The sequence below is a fragment of the Ochlerotatus camptorhynchus genome, unplaced genomic scaffold (genome assembly GCF_037179485.1).
Source record: "Ochlerotatus camptorhynchus isolate MF236.1 unplaced genomic scaffold, CSIRO-AGI_Acam_v1.1 ptg000046l, whole genome shotgun sequence".
Lineage (NCBI taxonomy): Eukaryota > Metazoa > Arthropoda > Insecta > Diptera > Culicidae > Ochlerotatus > Ochlerotatus camptorhynchus.
This window is the reverse complement of record NW_027040537.1, coordinates 2210948-2238640: the sequence shown is the minus strand read 5'-3', so window position 1 is coordinate 2238640 and position 27693 is coordinate 2210948. Positions and strand designations below refer to the sequence as shown.

The following is a 27693-nucleotide window of genomic DNA, read 5'->3' as shown; positions in this document are numbered from 1 at the left end:
AAAAATCCTGCATCTAAGATTGAATCGGCCCCCTCGGTTGAGAAAAAGTTCCGTAAGTGAAAAATTCTTCTTCTTCGCATTTCAAGCTTATTGCATATCGCATATTAGCTTATTGCGTGCTCTAAACTGAGTGTTTTAGATGCACTTCCACAGTTATTAATTGAGAGCTTTCAATGCCTGTACCATTTTTGCATTAGTATAATTGTGTGGCAAGTCCAATCATACTTCTATGCCCAGGGAAGTCGAGAAATTTTCTAACCCGAAAAATTCCTAGACCGGACCGGGAATTGAACCCAGCCACCTCCAGCATGGTCTTGCTTTGTAGCTACGCCCTTACCGACTGAGCTAAGGGAGATTGAGTACTGAGATTTAAATTGCATGGAATTCGTTATTTTTCTGAACCTATATTTTAGATTATACTCCAGATTTTAATTAATTTCGGTATTTCGGATCTCAAACAAAAAACTAGCCATTCTTCTGCAAAATAAAGTGTATAATAAATCTTTCGTAGCGTAGCATTAAGTACAATATAAAAAGTCTTCAAACTCGTCGTTTCCACGTTGGTCTACTACTTAAAAAAAAAAACGTTATGCTACCTACACTAATTTCACAATAAAACCATTACAAGATAATGATAACTATAGAACTGTAACTTGAATGTTTGCCTTACCTACAGTCTACGTTTGAAATTAATAGTTTGACATAAAGTCTGCTAAACCTAAGTAAAGCATTGTTAAAAGACACGTTAAAAATATCATCATTTTAACTTTCAACAACTTAATCGATTTCGTCTCTGTAAAACGGAGGGATCCTAACAATTTGCATAAAGAAATTGCATATTTTTGTTTTGTTCCTAGCGATATCCAATAGTAATTGTATAAGTACTAAACTGTCACAACTGTTCATAAGGAGCTATTAAACCTGTTCACTACACGATTGACTAAGAAGGAATGGAGTGCTTGCATAGCTTCGTTAACTATTGAAAGGTACTTTTGAAGTTGCACAGTTTATAGCTGAATTCAACAATTTTTTTTCTAACAGTGTCGCTGGAAGCATCTCGCTATTTTGGTTGTTTTGCTATTCGCTTTCTTTTTTGACTACAGCGCTTTTAATAGCTACTGTAATTTAGTTTACCTAACTATCTAACTAACTGGAGACTTGAGCACCCACAATTTGAGCTGTCAATTGGTTGTATCTTGTCTAGATAAATGTAGCCTACCTATAAGTACATCACTAACTAACTCGCATTAATTGTAAGTATGATTTAGAATAAGACTCGTACATGGCACTGGTTTCACCTATCACCGTCGACTGGTCTGCGAGAATACCAGCATCACGAAGGAGCTCAGCAGGAACAGACCGGCCGGAATCGATGCCAGCAGGGAGTAGCGTTCGTCTGTAAAGAAGATTGGATTATGGGGAAACAGGTGGTTTATTTAAACGTAATTTAGACAAAAAATGTATTTCTGCTCAATTTAGTTCTAGACAGTCTGTGTCGGTTTGTGGTATTGTAGTTATCGTAATCGCGGTATACGGTGGAATTTTCCATGTGTCAGAACTATTGCTGCGACGCGGTTGTTGTCATCATAATCATCATCATCAACATCATCTGAAATGATCGTCCATTTGAAGGCGGTCGTCTCGTGTCCGTGTCAAGGTCAAAGTCACAGTAGTCGGGGTAGGAGAAGAAAAATGTCAAGGGAAAAATGCAACAAAGTAACCCACCTGTCATGGCTTCACTCTTCTTGGTAACGGCCCAGCCCAAGCTTCGCTGGACGGCCATTTTCCACTTGGTGTACCGTGCGTTACGCTCCTCCTCCGTCGATGTTGGCAGGAATGTTTCGTGGGAGATGTGCATCTGGTAGTCGCTGGAAAGTGAAGGAAAAAGGGGCGTTAAATAAATTCAATGACCGGCTAATTCAAAATAGTTCAAAATTTCCCAAAAAAAGAGTTGTTGGAATACAAATCAATGTAAAACAACTTTGTATTAGTCTCGGAATTAGGAAATATTCCATGAGCGTACGTTTTTTGAGGAACATCTTCAAGTATCTTGCGCACGTCCATTGGTGCATAGGGTACAGTTCGTAATCTTCCATCGTTGGTTCTTCTTTTTTGACGGTTAACCGTTACAGTGGAATATATTGTGATTGACTAATTTATTAATTTGTGTTTTGTGCAATTTCAGATCGAACCATTGAACCTACCGTTTACGAACAGTAGGAAAGAAACGGAGCAGTATACCAGCAACAAGGTAAGTAGAATAGGTTCAATTCCAGCCGTTGGGATTTGAAGTAAAGCCGTTGATTGATGGGTTCGATAGGTTCCAGGTGTTAAAGTCGCCTTCCCGGTACTCGATTGCCGTCAGTGATTAATCACCAATTGGCAATCGACGTTCGTCCATTGCGGGACAGCAACCGACGTTAAATAAACGAATAATTATTAAGAAGAAGAAGGTAAGTTCTTACGAAAGCTATTTAGTAGAGTTGCAGTTTCAGGAAATTCTGTGGATTTCATGGAAGTTATGAGAACTTCTGGGAAGTTTTACGAACATTTGAAATGTTCTGCAATCTTCAGATACGTTCTGCAAACTTTAGGGAAGATCTACGAGTACCAGGAATATTCTATAAACTTCAGTGAAGTCTTACGAACTTCAGGGTAATGCTACAATCTTGAGACAAGTGCTACTAATTCCAGCGGAGTGCTACGAACTTCAGGGGCTATTAAAGACCTATGAATTTAAGGGAATGAATAAGGAAGTACTATGAACCTAAGGGAAGACCTAGGAACTTAAGGGAAGATCTTCGAAGGCAATTTTAATGAACCTACATCAGGAAAGTTCTATGAACTTAATTCAAGTAAGTTCTAATGGTTCTAGGACAAAAGGTCGAAAGACAAGAGGTCGAGGGGCAAAAGGTCGAATGAACGAAAGGTCAAATGAAATTATAAAGTTAAAGATATACTTTTTGAAAAATTTCAATTTTCAACACTTTTTTGGAATTTTTACTCATTTTTTTTTTATTTATTTAAGAGTTTTTCAGCCTAAAGGCTGGTTCGCCTCTCGCTCACTCAAAATTAAAACAATAATTGCTGTGTATATGTTTTCCCAGAAAAACATTACTTTTCTCAACAACTTTGTCTCAGACGTTTTAGATCAGAAGTGACTGTTTCGTGTTACAATTTATTAAAAAAATCAATGACGCCATTTTGAAAACCTATCCAAGATCAAAAAATGGCCGATTTTTTGCAAAAAAATTGAATGATAATAAAAAATTATGCAAAGTTTTATGCCAATCGGATAAGATCAAGTCAACAATTATTTATTTGTTTGCTGTTTGGCCTGGAAATGCTCTTCAGGGAAGTGCTACGAACTTACCTCAGAACAGTTTTACCTATTTAGATCAGGAAAGTTTTATGAATTTCAGGGAAGTTCTACGAACTACACTGCCGCTATTCGCATAATAGTTCCATGTCCTATGGATTTCCTATCTACATAGGACTGTCATGCGAATTGCGGCAGTACAGGACTAGGGAAGTTCTATGGAATTACTTCAGCTAAGTTCTACGGACTTACTTAATTGAACTTCAGGCGATTTCTACGATTTTACTTCACGCAAGTTTTACGAACGTACTTCAGAAAAGTTCTACGAATTTACTTCATGAAAGTTTTTTTTAACTAGTTCGTTTATTTGGAAGGCTCAATCGCGTTAGCTTTACGGAGCCGATAGTTCATTGTTATTTGTTTGTAACAACATTCACTTAATTCTATGTCTAGTAGGAGTTGGGCTGAATACTCGCTGCTTACCCGAGGTTAGAGAGGTACATTGTCGAAGAATAGGATCAGGGGAGGAGCTTCATGAAAGTTCTACGAACTTACTTCAGGGAAGTTTTACTTTCTTACTAGAGAAAATTTCTACGAACCTGCTTCAGATCGGAGATGAACTAGCCATAGGCTAAAAATCTCCTTAATAAAGAATTAAAAAAAAACATGCTTCAGAAGAGCTCTACATTTCAGGGAAGTTCTATGAATTTTAGTGAAGTCAAAAAAAAAATCAGAAAAGCGCTACAAACTTCAAGGAAGAGCTACAAACTTTACTAATCTCCTATGAATTTCATGAAAGTTTTACGTATTCACTTCAGGAAAGTTTTACGATTTTGCATTCATTTGTTTCACGAATTTGCCAATTTCAGGAAAGTTCTACGAACTACTGGACTTACTTCGGAAAAGTTCTAAAAAATCACTTCAGGGAAGTTCTGTAAAATTACTTCAAGGAAGTTCTACGAACTTACTTCTGGCAAGTTCTACAGACTTACTTCAGGGAAGTTCTACAGTGTAGTTCGTAGAACTTCCCTGAAGTAAGTTCGCAAAACTTCCCGTGCCTAATTTTGTAGAACTTCCCTAAAGTAAGTCTATAGAATTTGCCGTACGAACTTATTTTAGGAAAGTTCTACGAACTTACTTCAGAAAAATTCTACGAATTTCAGGGAACTTATACGCTTACTTCATGGAAGTTCTATGAACTTAAGTCATGGAAAGCTCTACAGATTAACTTCAGGAAAGTTCTACTAACATATTTCAGGGAAGATCTACGAACTTACTTCAGATGAGTTCTACAATTCAGGGAAGTTCTATGAACTTCAATGAAGTCCCAAAATTTCAAGAAATGTGATTTGAACTGCAGAAAAATGCTATAAACTTCAGGAAAGCCCTACGAACTTACTACAGGAAAGTTTTACGAATTTAGCTCAGTAAAGTTTCACGAATTTGCTTCAGGATTATTTTACGAATTTCAGGAAAGTTCTACGAACTACTGGACTTACTGCCGAGAAGTTCTAAGAAATTACTTCAAGGAAGTTCTACGAACTTACTTCGGGCTAGTTCTACAGACTTACTTCAGGGAAGTTCTACAATGTAGCTCGTAGAACTTCCCTGAAGTAAGTTCGTAAACCTTCCTGGGCCTAATTTTGTAGAACTTCCCTAAAGTAAGTCTATAGAACTTGCCTGGAGTAAGTTCGTAGAACTTTCCTGGCGAGAAGTTTTACGAACTTACTTCAGGGAAGTTCTATGCACTACAGTTAAGTTCTACGAACTTACTTCAGGGAAATTCTACGAGCTTTCTTCAGGCAAGCTCTACGAACTTATTTTAGGGAAGTTCTACGAACTTACTTGAAAACAATTCTGCGAATTTCAGGCAAGTTCTACGAACTTACGTCATGGAAAGCTCTACAGATTAACTTGAGGAAAGTTCTACGAACTTATTTCAGGGAAGTTTTACTTACTTATTTGAGAAATTTCAACAAACTTACTTCAGGAAAGTTCTACTAACTTACTTGAGGGAAGTTCTACTAACTTATTTCAGATGAGTTCTATAATTCAGGGAAGTTCTTTGAACTTCAGTGAAGTCCCTAAATTTTCAGAAATGTGCTTTGAACTGCAGAAAAATGCTTTAAACTTCAGGAAAGTCCTACGAACTTACTTCAGGAAAGTTCTACGAACTTACTTCGGGCAAGTTCTATAGACTACTTACTTCAGGGAAGTTCTACACTGTAGTTCGTAGAACTTCCCTGAAGTAAGTTCGTAAAACTTCCCGGGCCTAATTTTATAGAACTTTCCTAAAGTAAAGGCCGGCGCACAATAGATACGTTTTCAGGTTTTTTGACAGTTAGCCCATGCATTATCTGTCAAAAAACCCGAAAACGTATCTATTGTGCGCCGACCTTAAGTCTATAGAACTTGCCTGGAGTTTTACGTACTTACTTCAGGGAAGTTCTACGAGCTTATTTCAGGGAACTTATACGCTTACTTCATGGAAGTTCTACGAACTTACGTCATGGAAAGCTCTACAGATTAACTTCAGGAAAGTTCTACAAACTTATTTCAGGGAAGTTTTACTTACTTATTTGAGAGAATTTCAACGAACTTACTTCAGAAAAGTTCTACTAACTTATTGCAGATGAGTTCTACAATTCAGGGAAGTTCTTTGAACTTCAGTGAAGTCCCTAAATTTTCAGAAATGTGCTTTGAACTGCAGAAAAATACTATAAACTTCAGAAAAGTCTACGAACTTACTTCAGGAAAGTTTTACGAATTTAGCTCAGTAAAGTTTCACGAATTTGCTTCAGGATTGTTTTACGAATTTCAGGGAAGTTCTACGAACTACTGGACTTACCTCAGGAAAGTACGAAGAAATTACTTCAGTAAAGTTCTGTAAAATTACTTCAAGCAAGCTGTACAAACTTACTTCTGGCAAGTTGTACTGACTGAAGTAAGTACTTAAAACTTCCCTGGCGTAATTTTTTAGAACATCCTTGAAGTAAGTCTGTAGAACTTGCCCGAAGTAAGTTCGTAGAACTTCCTTGAAGTAAGCCAGCGAAGTATTACGAACTTACTTTAGGGAAGTTCTACGAACTACAGGTAAGCTCTATGGACTTACTTCAGGGAGGTTCTACGAACTTATTTCAGGGAAGTTCTATGAACATAGTTCAGAGAAATTGAACGATTACTTGGATTACTTCATGGAAGTTCTACGAACTTACGTCATCATGAAAAGCTCTACAGACTTACTTCAGGAAAGTTCAGCGAACTTACTTCAGGGAAGTTCTTCTAACTTGTTACAGGGAAGATCTACGAACTTACTTTAGGAGAGTTCTACAATTCAGGGAAGTTCTAAGAGCTTCAGTGAAGTCCCAAAAACTTCAGAAAAGTGCTTTGAACTGGATAAAAATGCTATAAACTTCCGGAAAGCCTTACAAACTTACTTCAGGAAAGTTTTATGAATTTGCTTCAGGATTGTTTTACTAATTTCAGGGAAGTTCTACGAACTCCTGGACTTACCTCAGGAAAGTTTTAAGAAATTATTTCAGGGAAGTTCTGAAAAATTGCTTCAAGGAAGTTGTACAAATTTACTTCTGGCAAGTTCTACAGACTGAAGTAATTTCTTAAAACTTCCCTGGTGTAATTTTTTAGAACTTCCTCGAAGTAAGTCTGTAGAACTTGCCCGAAGTAAGTTCGTAGAATTTCCTTGAAGTTAGCCAGGGAAGTTTTACGAACTTACTTCAGCGAAGTTCTACGAACTACAGGTAAGCTCTATGGACTTACTTCAGGGAAGTTCTACGAACTTACGTCATGGAAAGTTCTACTGATTAACTTCAGGAAAGTTCAGCGAACTTACTTCAGGGAAGTTTTACTAACTTGTTACAGTGAAGATCTACGAACTTACTTCTACAGTTCTACAATTCAGGAAAGTTCTAAGAGCTTCAGTGAAGTCCCACAAATTTCAGAAAAGTGCTTTGAACTGGAGCAAATTCTATAAATTTCAGGAAAGCCCTTAGAACTTACTTCAAGAAAGTTTTATGAATTTGGTTCAAGAAAGTTTTACGAATTTACTTCAGGAAAGTTATATGAATTTCAGGAACACAGGACTTACTTGAGGGAATTTCTGCAGACTTACGTCCGGGAAGTTCTACAAAATTAAGTCATAGAAGTTTTACAAACAAACTTCAGAGAAGTTTTGCAAATTTCAGGGAAGTTCAACTGACTTACTTCAGGGAAGTTCTACGAACTTACTTCAGCAAATTTTCTGCGAAATTACTTCAGTAAACCTCTATGAACTTCAGAGAATTTATGTGAACTTCAAAAAACTCCTAGGACTTCTCCGAAGTTTCCCAAACTTCTCAGAAATTTTTACAACTTCTCCGGAGGTTTCAGAACTTCTGCGTTGCGGTATTTTTTTTTTAAATAGTAATGCTCTGCAGAACTTCTCCGTACTTTCGATAGCATTGGAGAACTTCTCGGAAAACTTTTGAGAACGTAGGAATATCGGAAAAGTTTTTGGAAACCTGTAAGCGCAGCGGAGAAGTTCTGTAAACTCCGATAAAGTGTTGTGGGAAATTTGAATAAGTTCTGAGACCTTCGAAGAAGCTCAAGGAACTCCTATTTTAGGAGCTTTGGAGAAGTTTTGAAAACTTCAAAAATGTTCGTGAAAGTCAGGATAAGTGCGAATTCCGTTTAAACTCTGGGAACTCCTGTCGTGTTACGATGTTGTAATATGATACATCTCAAATTGCCACACAGATCTTTTCATAAATCACCATAGTAAAGGACCATCTAAATTGATCAATTGGCATCTACTTTCATATTGTGTGATAAAACTACGGACTTTGATAACAAAAAAAAATGAGAGCAACATCGTGTCAGTTAAGTAATAGCATATTAGTCCTAGAGAGGGTCTAGTATAAAAGAGGAGCGGATTGGCTGGTTTTGAGCCAAATGAACTGTCAAAGCCAGAACCAATTGAGCAGCGCCTATCTTGATTGCATTAGCAGTGTTGCTAGAAATTACCTAGGCATAGGTTGCCAAGGCAGTTTGTTTTGAATCCGCTCCTCTATTATACAAGACCCTCTATAATCAGTCCCATCCTGAAATTCAATCGTGCAGAGGTCAAGCTACGGTTCTGCTTTTTGAGTTACCATATTTTTCGCTGATGTAACAAAATATGCAAGCTTCAATGCAACTAGTTTAAACTTGAAAAAATATCAATAAATTATCTATGATTTTTCACTTATTTACATGGGAATCCTGCTTTGACTGACATTTTATCAATGCCTACTTTTTTCATCTGGGAATGATATGCAATTATAGGCAGTACAGAAATGTCAATACCACCCCAACATATTTTTCTTTGATTTCTTTCTGATTTTCTGAAACAAGTTGCACTAAATTGGAATGCAATTTGAGATCACACGATCCAAAATGCAGACGGAAAACACAAAAAACTACCCAACAAACAATTTTAGCTGCAGACTAGCAGATGTATAAGCCAATTTTTGCCTGCATCTGGTTAGTTAGATATTTTCCCTTAACTAAACACGATTCGATCACCTTAGTAGAACTGCCCGAAAGATTCCCCCAACACTTACCGGTTATCAGGTTCCATGTTGTAGAGATCGATTCCCTTGGCCTGCGCCGCTGCCATCGCCGTACCGAGTGTGGCCGGATCACTGACTTCCGTTTTTACTACAGGTGGTGGTGATGGTGTGATTATGCAAAGAAAGCCAAATAGCAATAATTAAAATTAGCTATCGATTATGGTGGTGTGATTGCCAGCGAGCTCGAGACAGGGTTGAACTGCGATACTTACACACTGGGATCCCGACCAGATCGGCCTGCAGCTGCATCAGAAGTGTGTTATTGGTCATGATACCGTCCGCGTGCAGCCTGGTTAGGTTAATACTGTGAAGTAAAAAAATAAGGCATAAATTAATAAAACCCGTGGTAATTTCGATCTTTATGGCAGTTGATTGGAGGGGGCGTACTTACCCACAGTCTTTCTTCATAGCTTCGATAATATCACGTGTCTGGAAGCAGACGGCTTCCAATGCGGCCCGGATGATGTGGTGCTTGGTGGTGAAGCTCGTGAGGCCGCAAATGATTCTGTTGAGAAAAAATATGAAAAGTAATTAGTTTCGGTTTAGTCGAGTCACGTCCAAGCTTGAACATCAATCAAGTCAACGTGCGTCGCGCTTGCAGGAATGTAGGTACATCAAATTAGAAATGTACGAGACGAGACGCTAATCTCAGAGATGAGGAAGGGAGACGTTTGTTTGTATGTATGAAAACAAGTGATTTTACAACTATAAGCACAACCTAGGTCCATTTATCTGTGGATGATTGGCATTGCACTTGACATTGCAGTGTTCGCTCGCGCGATCGTGGGATGGTTCGAGGAACTAAACAGGTTTATAACATTATTGCAATTTGCGTCGGTCGCGTCTTGCATGACCGACAACCGCCGACGTGGAGGGTATAGAAAGATTATCACATAAAAGTATAAATGAGTGTTAGTATAGTACCAATTTAGTTTTATCAGAGCCGGTTGATGTAATGAATCACGATGCCGGTGGGGGGAAATTGTTTGCCGCGTAAGGCGCGCAATAAACAAGGAGTGTGATTCGTGTCGTTGATGATGGGTGGGATTTACGTCGCTTTTAGAGATTGTCTTTAGCAGGGATGGAATGTTACTGACTCTGCTTGCCATTGAACTGATAAGGCTAGATTTGTAGAAGAAGCAGATGACTAAGGTGCGTTTAAGTACTATGTGATTCTGCAAAATGAGTTATTCGAACCTATTATCGATTTTAAAAATTAACCAAAATTAATTTTTAATAAATGCATTGCATACCTTTTGATAGGAGAACAATGCTCTATACTTTTTATTTCTTATTCTAAGCTCACAACGTAGTGGTTTCAATTCAAATTTGGCTGTTTTTGCATTGTACAAAATCGCTCGAAATGATCGTTGTAGTTTTCTTGCCTCTGCTTGCTGTTGGGATGATTGAATCTAATTGTAACAAATGTGCTTTGATCAAACAGGTATTGAAGTATTTATTCCACATGACAATTGATTTTGCTAAATTTAGGATTCGTTCAAATACCTAGTTCGTCGATTTCAATTCAAATATTTTTCCAATAAAGATTGTACTCAAAAAAATAAATGCTACAGTTTCTTTTGCGTATTGCAAAATTAGTTTAGAGTGTAACGTTTACATGTGCTAAATCTCGTCACAATCTGTCAAGTGGTTATCGAGATGCCTTCCAAGCAACAAGTGCTTCGACAAACAATTATGGGAGCGGTCGTGGAAAATCCAGGCCAGTCCCACAGGTGGATTACGAAACAGTTTGGAATCGACAATTCGACCGTGTCCCGTGTGGTAAATCGTTCAAGGAGACCCAAACGACCCAGCGGCGAGCTGACAGCGGTAGAAAAGCGATGACGACCGACCCCGTGAACGCAACGAAGGTGAGGGATTACTTCAAGCGCAATCCGAACCTTTCGATTCGAGACGTGGCCAAGAAGGTCAATTCTTCCGTCTGGTTCGTCCAGCAGACAATGAAGCGGGCCGAACTTCATGTCTTTAAGGTAAGGAAGGCGCCTAACCGAACCGATAAACAGAATACGCTGGCAAAATCACGCGTCAGGAAGCTGCACCGCGACGGGTTGTTGCAGAAGAAATGCATCGTAATGGACGACGAGACGTACATTAAAGCGGACACCAAGCAGATCCCTGACCTGGAGTTTTTCGTTGCCAAGTCCCGCCTGGATGTTCCGGAGAAGTTCCAGAAGAAGAAGGTCGACAAATTTGCCAAGAAATAGTTAGTGTGGCAGGCGATCTGTGGGTGCGGCAAATTCAGCAAGCCGTACATCCGGAGTGATTTGAGATTTCCGGAATGATTTAAGATTTAGGCGTAATTGCATTTGTAAACAAACACGTTCTGATTTCTCGCGAATAAAAGCTCAATCTAAAAAACTAATCACACTATGAGGTAGAGGGATGATTCCTCTATCATTTGGTATCGTTTGTTTATGAAATTGAGCTTTTATTCACGAGAAATCGGCAATTGATGTGTTTATTTACAATAGCAATTACGTCCAAATCTCAAATCACACCGGATTTGGGCGTAATTGCTTTTGTAATCAAAGACGTCAATTGCCGATTTCCCTTGAATTAAATTTTAATCTCATAAACAAACTGTACCAAATGATAGAAGAATCATCCCTCTACCTCATAGTGTGATTAGTTTTTTAGATTGAGCTTTTATTCGCGAGAAATCAGTGGCTGATGTCTTATGATTATGCTCAATCCACTGCTCAGCAGGCAACATTGGTGTTTCTGGCGCGTAGAATAGACAATAGAGGACAACAATCATGGCTACTATGTCACACTGCAGAATACAGTGTTGCCCACAAAACAGCTGCTTAATTATGCCTTGAGGATATCAATCTCTTAAACAATTAATAACTATTTAATTAGACGTTTGGCTGAAAAACGATCTTCTGCAAAGTTGTAGCTGAGAAAAATTTCCATAAGAAAAGCGATAGAACTTGTTAACAGTATAAATATGGAAAAAGTCTGGAAGACAATTAACAAAAAGTTTGGTTTTCCCATAGGAATGAGCATGAATGACCGCCCACGGTTGTTACTCTGTTACTGTTAGATCAGCTGTAATTACACAGAGAACCAAAAGACGATTCTTGGGACTAGAATTCATCCTCAATGTGTAAAAACTGGTCTCAAACTAAGCAATACCAGCTCCGGCCGCGCCCGAACGCATGTCAAAAGCGGAATAGGAATGTGTTGACGTGACACTCGCATTGATGGAAGTCGAGAAATTCTCTGCACTTCCACGAGGAATCACTGGGATGTTGGGTAAGAGGTTTGAGTTTGCAGCAGGGTTCGTTTTGGTAAACGATAAGCTGAATTGATGTCCTAACGATCATATAACGCGAAGGAGCATGAGATTGAACCCACGGTCTGCTGCTCAATAAGCAAAAACGTTTGCCACTAGGCAAACGAGCTCCTTTTTAATCATCGAGTTGCTGTTATTACCATGTAGTCATATTAACAAATAAAACGATTGACGAATCTTTAATGTGGATGGGTTTGTGATTAGACTCATGATGTTCTGCCCCGTAAGCAAAAACGGACGCTCTAAGGCCACCGAACCCTTCATATCACGCCTCGGTAAACCCAGCACCGGCGACGACGACAATTTTCGCAAACTAATCGTTCTCATTCGCCTTGTACAACTTCGACTCAGGCGTCATTCCGATTAGACGTGACGTTTTCGTGCTAAGATCAAATGTCAAATACACCATTTTGAAAAAAAATGCAACATTCAAAATGGCCAAGTTTTAACACAAATGTGCTCTGAAGTAGCCAAGAGTTTCGGTTCACTATGGAATTTATTTGGATGCTGAAATCATCCAGAAGACCGCAGCAGGACGCAGTCATGTACGAACGAAGAACGTCATTGGTTGGAAGATCGTTCACAGGAATATTCCAAGTCAGCCGACTACACTGAAACAAAGACCCTAGTTAGGAATACTATTTTGCAGAAAACACTTATTTTCAGTATAACCAACATATAACTACGCTTAATACCGTTAAATCTACCATGATTTCAGTATAGTAAATATAATCAAATTCACTACCATTCTGTCAAAACTACTATGCTTACTCAAGTAGTTTTGATAGAAAAATAGTAAAAATAAATGAATTTCGTTTCTGCAAAAATCTATTGGTGGGAGTATTTAATTCAATATAGTATTTTTGCCAATGGATTTTGTTTCTATGAAGCCACCGAAACTATACACGGAGAAAAAATACTACCCAAAATTTGAGTTCTTTTTACTTAATATTGAGTTTGGCCGCTCACTTGCACTCGTTATTGTTGCCAAAAAAGGAACGAGAGATTCGACCCAACGATACACGGAGACGAAAAACTATCCAAAATTAAGTACTTTTCCCTCAATTCCGGGGTTCAGCCCAATAACCCAAATTTGAGTAAATCACATATAGTAGTTTCCATTTAACACCAGCAAAAAAAAAATACCTACTCTTAAGTATATTCTACCCAAAATTAAGTTTAATTCACGTAAATTTGAGAATATGCAATTTATTGGGCTGAACTATATCGTTGGGTGGAATCTCTCGTTCCATTTTTGACAACAATAAAGAGTGCAAGTGAGAGGCTGAACTCAATATTAAGTTAAAAGAACTCAAATTTTGGGTAGTATTTTTTCTCCGTGTATAGTTCAGCCCAATAAGTTACTTTTGATTAAATTGCATATTCTCAAATTTACGTGTATTGAACTTAATTTTGGGTAGAATATACTTAATAGTAGGTAATATATGCGATTTACTCAAATTTGGGTTATTGGGCTGAACCCCGGAATTGAGGGAAAAGTACTTAATTTTGGGTAGTTTTTCATCTCCGTGTAGTATATAGCTATAGCTTGTTGTAAGTATGTACACGGAACCGAAAAATTACCCAAAATTAAGTTCTTTTCACTCATCTCCCATGTTCCGTCCAATAAGCTAGTTTTCAGTAAACCGCTTATAGTAGTTTACATTTGTCTACGGCAAGAATAATTACTTACTCGTGAGTATTTTCTACCCAAAATTAAGTTCAATTGACTAAAATTTGAGAATATCTCATATACTGACTAGTAGCTTATTGAACGATAGTCATGAGAAAATCGAATCTCTCGTTCTGTTTTTGACAACAACGAAAAGTGATAGTGGGATGCCAAACTCAAAACTACCCAAAATTAAGTAAAAAGAACTTAAATTTAGGGTAATTATTTTTCTCTGTGTAGTCTATTGAAGATAGCAAACCACGAACGCAACGGATTAGAGCGATTAGGAAGCGAGGAAAATACATAACAAATAGCTGTCAAACTCATTTTAACAGATCTAACTTCATACATTTTTCAGGTTAGTCAGAGGAAAATAATAAACAACTTTACACGGCAATGTATCCGCTAGTGTGCGTACACTCAAAAAATAAATCACATTTCCAATGGAAAATATCCATTAGAATTTCACATAACCTTCATGTGATCTCATAATTGGGAATCGCACTACAAAATCACATGAAGCTTATGTGTCCAATGAAATTTATGTGATTTATCACATAGAATTCATGTGATCATATGAATGTTATGTGATTTTCAGATAAAAATCACTAATTTTGTTAATGGAAAAATATCATGTGCGTTCCCAATGGAAACTATATGAAAACTTTTTTCGGTGTACGTTAAACGTCACTACACTCAAAAAATTCAACACGTCATCCTCATGTGTGTCACACTTAATTCTGTACTTATTGTAAAACACATCCATTTCATGTGTGAATCTTATGTTATGAATCACGCCTGAACACAATGTCAATAGCTTTGCACATCATAGTTCAATATTCTACAATATTCTACTTTATCGACTTCTACTTTACCGACTCTAAAAATGAATCGACAAATATATAAACAAAACTGCTAAAGGCCAGAGCTTTCACATATCTTTTTAATGGGTCTGATTTGGGATTCGATCATGGACTGTTGGGGTGTGCTGCTGCCGGAGTCTTCGTTCGATCTCACTGTGCCACGGTTGTTCTCATATATGAGGCGGGTTGATAGGATAAAGTCACAAGTCTTGTTTTCGATGTTTACCTTTCTGAGCAAGCAATTCGCTTTGAAATTGCAAAACACTTTAAATCCATCTGTTTTGAACAGTAGTGTGATTCAATGTGCAATACACTTGAATAGATAGTGAAAGATTTTCAACATTTCAAAGTTTGAAACACTATAAATTAACGTGTATAACACATTGAACCAAGGTGAGTAAGTGTGATTGAGCATTTAAAAAATCAAGTGTTTAAACACTTCGATCAAACGTGTGGAATTTTTTGAGTGTGTGTTGCCGATAAGGAAAGGGTCATGGACAAGGGACAATTACAATGATTTAATCGAAATTCCGTGAGTTTTCCAAACTGTAAAACAGCCTTTAACCTGGATGTGATAAGCAACTAATACTTACAATCACTTACTCGTCCCCAAATGACTTGGATCAATGAAATTTCAAGCGACTCAACAAATTGATACACTTTCAATCTTGTTTTACACTTTCGCAAACACCGTCTGTCACCGTACAAATCTCCCGAACAACTGCAATCAGCGACTGGAGGAATTCAAATCCACCCGGTCCGGTTTAGCCAGTTCGGGGGAAAAAACAAAAGTTAAATGCTTTACATGTGCAAATAACCACCAGCATCGTCTACGAAATAATGTGATGCGAGCGCGAGAAACAGATTAAATCACAGCTCACCAAACTGTTGTAGCCTGAACGGCTGGTTGGCCCCAAGCAGCGCCTCAACCAGCCTCCATGTGGCCACCGCTATCAGTGTTCAAAAATATAAACAAGATTCGGGTGTGGAGTACAAAATACAACTCTGCGTTATGGACAAAGTTCAAAATCAGCAGCGATGTGGAATATTCCTATATTTAGGATTCAAATATAACGTCCACTGTAGAGGGGGGAGGAGGCGGATGAGGTCCTAGAATTTGTGACAGTACGTATAATATGTATGAAAAAAAGCGTGACACAGGGGAATGGGAGGAATGGGGGTAAACGATCGAAAAACCTGAATCGCCCCTATTCTTCGGTGCACAAGATGTAAATATTTACATAATTTTAAAAATCTCAAGTAACCATGACATTTGATCTTCGAAAACAACGTGGATGAAAAAAAGACCAACTGCTTCATGATTACCTGCGCTTAGTAAAAAAAATATTTACACTGTGTGCACCGAAGAATAGGTGGAAGCTCTTTCGGACGTCATCCACCAATAATGAGTTGCAATATTCAGTTCTCAGTTGCTCGAAATGGGAGGCTGGTGGTTATCATGCTCGAAATGACGTAAGTTTTGCAGCGAAAATTGCAAACCGTTTTCGTTTTGCGCAAGTCACCTCTCATCCAAGTTGGCGCGGCACTTTGAGTCGTTTGGTAGTAGATTTGGTTCTTTATCTGGGTAATAATGACAAAATGTATACCGCTAAATAGGTATCACATCGTAAAATTCTCTTAATTGAGTGTGTGCTTATCAAACCAGTTGTAAAACTGACAATTTTCCCTCCTAACAGCCTGTTTGACGAGTTTGCTTTCATCCATAAATATAAAAAAAATCCATCAAGCTAAATTGGTGTGTTCATCTATATTACACACATGACTGCTAGAGTGAATTTTCAAACAGCCGTATACGCCTATAACTATCTGTTCTTGAAAACAAAGATTCAAAATTTACCCTACCTGTTGGTGGGATTAAATTGCGTGGACGAGTGAAGAGTTTCAACAAATTGATGTTTGAATCTATGTTTACAAAAGCAGATACGGCTATTTGAAAATTCACTCCTGACCCGGTGCCGAGGTTCAGAGCATGTGTACTTTGGAATTTGAAATTTTGATAAGCCCAAGAGACAGCAGCAGCCTACTTCGTCACCGGTCGTTGTAATGGTCGAACTTGATCAATTTCCGCTTGCTGTTGTTCTTGTTACATATTTATACATCAAATTACGTTTAGGGTCACCGATGTCATTTTCGGAGTTTGTAAACAAGAGCATGAACATTGGTAATGAGGTTGCGATGGAGCATAACGGTACTTACCCTCGAGCGTCTTTCCTCCAGTAGGGCGCAAATAGGCCGGTAAAAGCAGGTACAAAGTAGACATCACCGGTCGAAAACACGCTGCCGGCGATCTGCAAAACATAATAAAATTGGTTTCAAAGGGGTTTGCAAAACATAGAATGACTGGTAGACCATAATGAAGGATATAACCCCAAACTCTTTATTGGTCTTTGCATACCGAGGTTCCCAGAAGCCAACCATGGGATTAGGGGGCCATTCAATAATTACGTAAGCAGAAATTTTATTGTCAAGCTAGAAGTGAGATGGGATTCAGAGACTCCAGAAAAACGGGGTTTCGGAGACTCCAGAAATAGTGGATTCAAAAACTTCAGAAATGAGGTATTCGGAGACCCCAGAAATGGTGGATTCAGAGACTCTAGAAATGCGGAATTCAGAGCATCCAGGAATGTGGGATTCATAGATTAAGAAATAGTAGATTCAGATAATCCAGACATGGGGGACTCCATAAATGGGGGAATTAAGAGACTCCAGAAATGGGGAATTCAGTGCATCCAGAAATGAGGGATTCAGAGACTGCAGAAATGGGAGATTCGGAGACTCCAGAAATTTAGGATTCAGAAACTCCTAAAATGGGAGGTTTGGAGACTCCAGAAATAGGGGATTCAGAGACTCCATAAATTGGGGATTCAGATACTCCCAACATGTGGGATTCGAAGACTCCGAAAATGGGGGATTCAGAAACTTCAGAAATGGGGGTTTCAGAGACTCCAGAGCATCCAAAAATGAGGGATTCAGAGACTTCAGAAATGGGAGATTCAGAGACTCCAGAAATGGGAGATTCAGAGACACCAGAAATTTAGGATTCAGAGACTCCTGAAATGGGGGGTTCGCAGACTCCAGAAATGGGGGATCCAGAGACTCCATAAATGGGAGATTCAGAGAATTAAAAAATGGAGGATTCAGAGACTTCAGAAGTGGGATAGTCAAAGACTCCAGAAATGGGGGATTCAGAGATTTCCGAAATGGGGAATCAGAGGTTCCAGAAATGGAGTATTCAGAGAGTCCGAAAATGTGGGATTCGTAGACTAAAAAAATGGGAGATTCGGAGCCTCCAGAAATTAGGGATTCAGATACTCTCAATATATGGGATTCGGAGACTCAAAAAATGGGGGATTCAGAGACTCCATAAATGAGGTATTCGGAGACCCCAGAAATGGTGGATTCAGAGACTCCAGAAATGCGGAATTCAGAGCATCCAGGAATGAGGGATTGATAGATTCAGAAATAGTAGATTCAGATAATCCAGACATGGGGGAGTTAAGAGACTCCAGAAATGGGGAATTCAGAGCATCCAGAAATGAGGGATTCAGAGACTCCAGAAATTTAGGATTCAGAAACTCCTGAAATGGGAGATTTGGAGACTCCAGAAATAGGGGATTCAGAGACTCCATAAATTGGGGATTCAGATACTCCCAACATGTGGGATTCGAAGACTCCGAAAAGGGGGATTCAGAAACTTCAGAAATAGGGGTTTCAAAAACTCCAGAGCATCCAAAAATGAGGGATTCAGAGACTCCAGAAATGGGAGATCCAGAGACTTCAGAAATGGGAGATTCAGAGACACCAGAAATTTAGGATTCAGAGACTCCTGAAATGGGGGGTTCGCAGACTCCAAAAATGGGGGATTCAGAGACTCCCGAAATGGGAGATTCAGAGAGTCCAAAATAGGGGATACAGAGACTTCAGAAGTGGGATAGTCAAAGACTCCAGAAATGGGGGATTCAGAGACTTCAGATGTGGTGGATTCAGGGATTTCTGAAATGGAGATTCAGAGGTTCCAGAAATGGGGTATTCAGAGAGTCCGAAAATGTGGGATTCGTAGACTACAAAAATGTGAGATTCAGAGCCTCCAGAAATTAGGGATTCAGATACTCCCAACATGTGGGATTCGGAGACTCGAAGAATGGGGGATTCAGAGACTCCAAAAATGCGGGTTTCGGAGACTCCAGAAATGGAGAATCCAGAGACTCCAGAAATGGGGATTCAGAGACGTAAGAAATGGGGTATCCAGAGACTTCTGTAGTGGGGGATTCAGAGACTCACGAAATGGGGATTCAGAGACTCCAGAAATGTGGCATTCGGAGAGTCCAGAAATGCAGGATTCAAAGACTCCAGAAATTGGCGATTCAGCGACTCTATACACTTAAATATTTTCGCCGAGATTCCAACAGCCGAGCAGTTCTGCAATTTAATTTGCTGAGATTCAGTGAAACAATTGCCGAGACACAGCTAACAAATAACATTTTGCTGAGATATCAGCTAACAAACAGATATTTTTCAGAGATGTCAGCAAAAGTAAATGCCGAGGTAATCGGCTGTTGGAGATTTTACCGAGCTAGATTAAGTGTGTAGATATGGGGAATTCTGAGACTCCCGAAATGGGGATTCAGAGCCATAAGAAATGAGGGATTCAGAGACTTCAGAAATGGGGGACTCAGAGACTACAGAAATGGAGCTTTCAGAGGCTCCCGAAATGGGTGGTTCAGAGACTCCAGAAATGGGGAATTCAGAGACTTCAGAAGTTAGAGATACAGAGACTCCTGAAATGGGGATTCAGAGACGCAAGAAATAGCGAATTCAGTGACTCTAGAAATACGAGAATCAAATATTCTAGAAATTTGGATTCAGAGACTTCAGAAATGTGGGATTCATAGAATCCCGTAATGGAATTCAGAGAATGCCATTATGGCACTTTGAATCCGGAATAGGATTTAGAATCAGGAATCTCTAAATGATGTCAAAGGATTACAAAATCGAATTAATAACATCCCGGAATGGAATTCAGGGAATCTTAAAATGGGAATTGAATTCCTGAAATAATAATTTTGAAATTAAACTTAGAGAATACCAAAATGGGGCTTAGAGCTTTCAGATAGATTAAAAGAATCCCGAAATGGACCTCAGAAAATCCCGTAATCGCATTCAGAGAATGCCAATATGGGATTTGTAAATTCAGAATTGTATTCAGAGAATCCCGAAATCTGATTCAGATAGTCCTGAAAATGAAATCAAAAAATGAGAATCATATATTCCTGAAATGCGAATTCAGAAATGACAATCACTAAATCCCGGAATGGAAGTTAAAGAATCCCGAATTCAGAGAACGTCGAAATGGGATTGTTATTAAGATATTCCTGAACTGGGAATCCAGAAATGAAATCAGAGAATCTCGAAATAGAATTCTTGAAATGCCAATATGGTATTTCTGAATCCGGAATAGGGTTCATATCTTTATGCAATTGGAATCCAGAACTGGAATCAGAGAATATGGACATGGTATCAAAGAATCTCGAAATGGAATTCCTAGCATCTCGAAATGAGATTCAAATGATCAGATCAGACAGAGATCAGATTTCTGAAATAAGAATTTAAAAATAGAGTCCTGATCAATATCAACATGACATTCAAAAAATCCTGAAATTGGACTTATTCTCCGAATACCGGAATGGAATTTAGAGAATCCCAAAATCGCATTCAGAAGATGCCAATATGGGATTTATGCATTCGGAATAAACGAACGTAGAAACGTTATTCAGATATTCCTGAAATGGAAATCCCAAAATGGGGAATTCAGAGAATCCGAAAATGTGATTGAAAGAATCCTGGAATTGGATTTAGAGAATTCCAAAATGGAATTCAGATATTTATAAACTAGGAATTCAGAAATGGCATCTAGTAATAGAATTCAGAGTATACCAAAATGGATTTTTTGAATCCATAATAGGACTCAGAGAATTTCGAAATGAAATTCAGTTAGTCCCGATGGGGATGACTCTATCTTCGATGCAGGCAACATTTCGTTATATTGTGCTGAGCGTGCACCATTAATGATTAATGAAGATTTTGAAGATTTCTTGCAAAAGGATAAAGCGCGATGAAAGTAGATGCGACAAATTAAAGTAGATTTTTCGTAGATTAATTTGCTAGCATGAGATTTTTAGGATAGGATTTAGATTGAGATTTTGATGTGTCGCACCCGGTAGTCCCGAGATGGAGTCACTAAATCCCGAAATTGAAATCAAGAGATATGGGATGAAAATGCTTTGATCAAGAGGTATAATATAAAAATAGGTGCCGAATTATGCACCACGTGAATTGAATATCTACTCTTTAGAAACTAATAGATAAAGAATTGTCAACTTTTAGATGAAAATAGGTGTCGAGTTGTTAACTTTTTTTTTCGAAAAATTTAAGCCTATTTTTTTCGATGATTCCTCACATGATCACAAATCCTAACATTGAATTGTTTCGACATTCATTTGACCTTAAAACGGAACGACAAAAAAAAACACTGACCCCTTAACAGAGCAACCAACCACATCATTTTCGGCACTTACCTTTTCCGAATCGGCTGGAATGTCCTTCAGCAGCCCGAGGTTGTCTCTGAGCCACTTCATCGCCATACCGCCAACCGCTACCGAACCTTCCAGCGCGTAGACCGCCGGCTTATCCTGTCCCATTTTGTACGCCAGCGTCGTCACCAAACCGTGTGTGGAATGTACGCACTGTAACAAGTCAAACCAGCCCATTAGCATAACCACGCCCAGTCTTCGAAGGCCACAGAAACAACTCACCCTGGTCCCCGTATTGTACAACAGGAAGCACCCTTTCCGGTAGGTATTCTTCGCCTGGCCCTCGCGAATGCACCGCTGGCCGAGCAAACTGGCCTGCTGGTTACCCAGGATGGCACTGACCGGAATTCCATCCAGAGCGCCGCCGTGCTTGATGGTTCCGTAGATTTCCGACGAACTGCGAATCTCCGGCAGCATGTCGACGTGCAGGTTGAACGTTTTTATCAACATCGGATCCCAGAAGAGGGTTTCGATGTTCATCAGCAGGGTACGCGACGCATTGGTCACGTCCGTCACGAACACCCCACCGTTGGGACCTCCCGTCAGGTTCTGTTCGAAACGAAGAATAAAAATGCAGGTTAGATTCGATTAGTTTACGGAAAGAGTTAACGGGACAATACCCAAATCAGCCAGGTGTCGATCGTTCCGGCGTAGCATCGCTTCTCTCGGCAGGCTCGTCGAACGGCCGGGACATTTTCCTTCAACCAGGAAAGCTTGAGGGCAGAAAAGTACGGGGAAATCGGTAGACCGGAAATCGATCGGAAGTGGTTGTGGTTCTGATCTGGGATGCGAGCCAGCACTTTATCAACGGTGGAATTGGTTCGGATGTCGTTCCACACTGTTTCGAGAAAAAAATAAATAAGAAATTAATTTTCTTGCTATCGCAAATCCCGCGGCCGGCAACGAACGATAAGATAATGAACAAGGCAAGGTTTTAGGTTAGTGTTAATCTAAATTATCTTCGTCCCAAAAGGGAATTAAAGTCTCATACCGATTGCATTGTACAGCGGTTCTCCGGTATTTTTGTCCCACGCAACGGTCGTCTCGCGCTGGTTGGTGATACCGATCGAAGCGATATCGCTCACCAGATAGCCGAGAGCTTCGAGCTTGATACAGGCCTCGGCCGCGCATAACCGTACCGCCTCCAGCAGTTCGACCGGGTTCTGCTCGGACCAACCCTCGTGCGGAATGATCTGGGTGATGCTGAGCTCGTGCGAACATAGCTCCTCGAACTGGGGCAATTTGAAGACCTGTTTGGGGTGGGAAGATAAAGGGAAAGGTTATACTCTTGAGGTTTTTCGATAAATCTGAGTTGGGAAGTTGCTGCGTGTTGACCCTACTGCTATTCTGGCCCAGACACGATCCCGATCGGGCACCGCCAGTACTCAATTGGCATCAATCTGAACAGCTTCGTGCTGCCGTATCCCCCATCAATAAGTATGGACCGTGAAGCCATCTAAACTGCTAATTGGAACGCTTGCTCGCTCAAGAGCAGGAGCATCGAGTTCGACACGTCTTTCTTCCCGATTTCCGGCTCGTGAGGCTAGATCGAACCAGGTCCGACGGAGGAAGTGGCCATCGATCTAAGGGGGAACATCTACTGTCGGCTGCTGCCGAGCTTCCGCCTGAAGATGATCGAAGCCGTAGAGACGGAAGTTTCTACTCCTGTCGGCCTCATTATCATCGTTGCGGTTTACTGCCCTAAACAAATCGCTGGCGACATGAACGGTAAACATCAAGCTTGGGACAACAGTCGGCGCAATAAAAATGGCACCATCATGTTTAAATTACCTGCAGGAAGCGCAGTACAACCAACCGGTGGAAACTAACGATTTTAAATCGGCTCACTACTTGACTAGCCTATAGGTCCCAAGCAAATGGATTAACGTACCCCATTCTTGTTGAAATTACACTATGTTTGTTTTGACAGATAAAATCAGAGGTTCGTGGATTTTCCTATGTTTCGAGGGGTGCATCGATTAGCTTGGGACCGAAGAGAGTACCAGAGCTGAGCCAAAAAGTTGAGCACGTTTCTTCGAGACCTTCTAGTCTTAGAGTTACCTCTATGGTACAACACCTTGAGTCCGGACACTTCCACCCGGTTGAGTACGTTCGGCACGTAGGCATGATGGCCTAGTGTACAAGCTGCATCGACACAACTTCTCGATCTTCCTTGTTAATATCATCAAAAAATACTTGTCGGGTCCAGGCAGACTTGTAAGCGGTCACCGTAGTCGACGCATTTTCTGTGATAATCGACTGCCTTTGCTTCTGACACTTGCAAAACAAGCTATCAAATTACAGTACCAAACTAAAATGTCATATGACAGGCTTTGTCATACGATGACATGTATTGGCTATTTGAAGATCCTTAGGATGATCCTCAACAGTCTTCCGGGGACTCGAAATTAAGATTTTACTACATTTCTGCTATTTTTTTCTTAGGCTGTCGATGTGGCAGCAGTTCATCGTGTTCTGCGTGGACTGCAGATGATTAAAATTAAAATATGAATGCAATAGCAAATGGCTGGTCTTTAGTGACTGGAGGAACAGAGTACGCTCAACCTCGAAAGGTTTAGAGACGCATGTCAGAGATCAAATCACCAGATCATAAGCGCTCGTTCTAGTTAGGTTAAATTATCCGTAGTTAGGTAGGTTATCAAATTATTTTTTTCAATTCGGAGTTGAAATTGCTTATTCAAAAATCCAAAATAAAAGTATTTGTTTCAGCAGATTTGTAGAGTTATTCCCTATCGATTGGTGTATTTGGATTTAAATTTCATCGATAAATGTCAAATTTATAAGCATTCAAAACCTAACATCTGTTCGTGACGGTCGCAATTTTAGATTTTCGATTTACCCCCTTCCTTCCCCTTCCCGTAAGACATAAGGTTTGTTCCCGTACTTGCATTTTTGCTTTTACTGCAAGTTGCTGTAAGAAAATAGTACAGGAATCCCCGAATTGCGCGGTCTTTAAAAAAAAATAAGCTGACAGCAAAAGCAAAAAAGCAAGTACGGGAACAAACCTACAGTCTGCGTCAAAAATCCTCGAGATAACGAATGACACGATGATTGGCGGTTCAGATTGTTGTGTACACTTCGCATCGGTCAATTGATATGTGAAACACATGCATCAGTTGACACTTTGGTTATTATCGATCGATTCTCGCATGGTGCATTTGGGAACCTTATTGTTGAAAATTTTAACATCAAACGGCAAGTGGATTAAGCTATAAGTCGACTCGATTATGTAAATAACTGCATCAACTAGTTTTTTTCCCTTCTCGTTATAAAAAAAAACCAAAACGTGATCGAACAAGAAACCGGTGAAAGTACTCTACGCACGCTCCCTGAAAGCCTATGCTTCCTAAGTTCAAATTCAAAAGAGCCTGTTTCATCTACCTCTATAGTCTCTACCTCCACACGATTGGTAGAATGCTCAGCGACAAGAATGTACATGTCAAATGGAATTGAAGAATCCCTATATTTGGCGTTGGAATTTTGTTCTTTCTCTGATTTAGCCGGTTCTAAAAATAGCTTCAGTTTCCAGGAACTATTGTTACGAACCGGGGTTCTTAAGTGTTCCATGGAAGAAGAACTATGCAGTTTTTTTTCTGTACAGTCACGATTGATCGCGTCTCAGGGCATTTCAAAATGATTCTTATTCTTTCGACGGCTTTACATCATTCTAACAGACCGGTCGGTACCCGTCTAGCATGGCAACAGTTCCTCTATGACGTGACATAGCTGCAGCACATATTCCTTATACCTGCTCGACAAACTTATCAAAACACACACAACAACTAGAAGAAGACCAAGATCCCACTCCTCTTGACTTACCGCAAACCGCGCGCTGTTGGTTCCCTCATCGATGACACCGATAAGCTTGCTACGTTGCGCTGAACCCATGGTTTCCTTAGACACTGTTGTAATGAACTCTAATCTCCGGAATAAACGAGCTCACTGAGATTTCACAGCCTACTGGGGTTCGTCGTCTAAAGTACGTTTTTTTTTACTGGCGGGTGTGTGATATCACAAGTGGAATTCCACGCTGATAAACAAATACACACTGACTGGCGTGCTGCAGAGATGTGCCAGTGACGTCGTTGACGATGACGAACAAGAGCAAGGAGGTATATCTCAAGCGCCACGTTCTTCTTCGTTCATACAAATTGCATAATGTCCAACTGGCCGACGGATGTGTATGCGTGCTATGTGTAGAAGTTTTATCTGTGAATGGAACATAAGCGGAAAATCCTATTACAATGATGAAAGTGAAATTTCCGAATATGAATGAATCGGGCACGGTAAATATAGTTCGCTTACTGGTTCCCTGCCACTAAATGTTTACTACGGCGTAAGTCATGATCCGTATCGATCGGGGGCACCTTCTATACTGAGTTGTTTACGAGCTCCGCTTGGCGGTGATTGAATGCTCGCTCGCGGGCGATTATCGGTAACGGGATTTTCGATAAGAGCACACACGAATGTTTTGACTTTTGACGACGCCACGGGAAGGGCTTCAAAAATGATTGATTTCTATAGTTTGATTGGGGCACGACGCTTTAGATCCCCTGATATCAGCGAAGATCACCGCGAAAACTTTGCCGTGCAATCACTCACTCGTTCAATACTCACTCGGCTTTTGTGTGACGCGCTTTGTGGACCGAGAATCGTACGATATCGCTTTCAGGTTAGGAAAATCCCACTGCAGCTGTGGGAAAAGTTCGTGAAATCGAACTGCCTTTTCGGAGGGCAGACCTAGAACACAATTTGCAGGGACGTGTCTCAGGTATCTACCTCAAACAAATGTCCCAACCAGGGTAGCGGCAATAAAAAAAATGTTTTTCAGAATTATGAAATCATTAGATGAGGGTTTGTAAATGTAAGTTACAAGAAAAGGTTGGAATTTATGTATTTGACACATACAACTTGTTAATTTTGCATTTAGAGAACCACAATCAGTGATTTTATTAAGAGTGAATATTCATTGATCATCAAATTATGACTCTCTGAAAGCAAAATAAACAGGTTTCACATACTTTACAATCTCGTATTGTAACTTGCAAGTGCAAAATAGCATCATAATAACTAATGAGTTTTTTTCTCGAAGTGTCAACCCTAATAAACAAATACCATAAGCGAACGATAACCCAAATAGTCGAACTTTTCCACAAATGGTTTGGATGATACCCCGCACACGTCGTTAAGCAAGATAACCACACCATTTTCATTAAGGAACATTATAGCTAACGATCCCAATAAGAAAATTTTCGGTCAAAATTAACTAATTATAAGGGAAGGAAAGCATATGAGTCATCCCAGCAACTTGATTGATCCTCCAGTTATAAAACTGATTCTTAAAAATTTACATTATAAATGTCGAAATTTTTGTGAACCATCACTATTTCACGCCGTTTACGATAAACTTTCACAGGCGCATGTGCGCCACAACTGTCAGTGCTGCTAATACAAAAGCGCCATCGAACATCGTCATATTCTGAAAAAGTATGGAGGAAAAGAAAGGTGTCTCTCGCAAACACGCTGGACGAGCCCCTCGATCCAGCCAATCAGCGCACACGAGAGTAACCAAAGTGACGTCAGTCATGGCCTACCGAGGGGCAGCCCACCACTTCACGACTACCGTTACTGCCTTCCGGCCATCACACCGTATAGTTAATTACGCATTGTCGTGATTGGCTATTAATATACTAGATAGCCTGGATCTATCGAGATGCAACTCACCTGGACTGGATGCGCACACGCCAATCTTCGCAGAGATTGTGAAGTTCCAAACGATAATATTGATGGAATAACGCCACTGCAACCTGACTTCGATAAGATATCACTGGCAATGTCGATCGTAGCGCGAATTCAAAGTCCACACGCTCTGTCAACCGATTAGGTATTCACTCGACGGCGTCCAAGCACTTGGGACTAAAGTTCACTGAATTTTTTTTTCGGTTTCAAACCCGATAAACGCTGCACCTGAATCGACTGAACCGGACAAACGACTTTCTTGAAAATATTATTAGAGCAGTAGGTACATGACCACTTCGCTGAAGACTTCGCCGGCGACTGAGCTCCGTCACTGCGATGCTAGCGAATAATAAGCATATTGTTGTCGTCGTCGTCGCCGGTAGAATCGTCACATTTGGCTTATCTACATCTATGCTGCCTGGGCTGGTATAGCGAGCGAGAGTCCAACTGGAATGGTTAAGGACAACATTGATAGAAGCGACAAATAGCCAAGGCAATTTGACGGCCATTTGTGGATTCTATCCATCTTTTCCTTAAAAAAAA

At 39.9% G+C, this 27693-nt stretch overlaps 1 protein-coding gene across 3 annotated transcripts; it reads right to left on the bottom strand.

Moving 5' to 3' along the window:
• Positions 1-484: 484 nt before the first annotated feature.
• Gk2 (Glycerol kinase 2) lies at positions 485-27362 on the bottom strand. 3 transcript variants are annotated; one of them, XM_065239029.1, is made up of 12 exons: positions 27136-27362; positions 25231-25620; positions 22382-22640; positions 22011-22228; positions 21613-21939; positions 21376-21543; positions 16997-17088; positions 9317-9430; positions 9138-9229; positions 8917-9013; positions 1726-1868; positions 485-1396 (listed from the first exon to the last, which is right to left on the bottom strand). In XM_065239029.1, exons 2-12 carry the CDS (start codon positions 25297-25299, stop codon positions 1302-1304), a joined length of 1674 nt encoding a protein of 557 aa, XP_065095101.1. In that variant the 5' UTR covers positions 25300-25620; positions 27136-27362; the 3' UTR covers positions 485-1301. The 3 variants fall into 3 exon arrangements, with proteins under 3 accessions (XP_065095101.1, XP_065095100.1, XP_065095102.1); XM_065239028.1 differs by lacking the exon at positions 27136-27362 and adding an exon at positions 25717-26025; XM_065239030.1 differs by lacking the exon at positions 27136-27362 and having other exon boundaries at positions 25231-25628.
• Between the last annotated feature and the right edge of the window lie 331 nt (positions 27363-27693).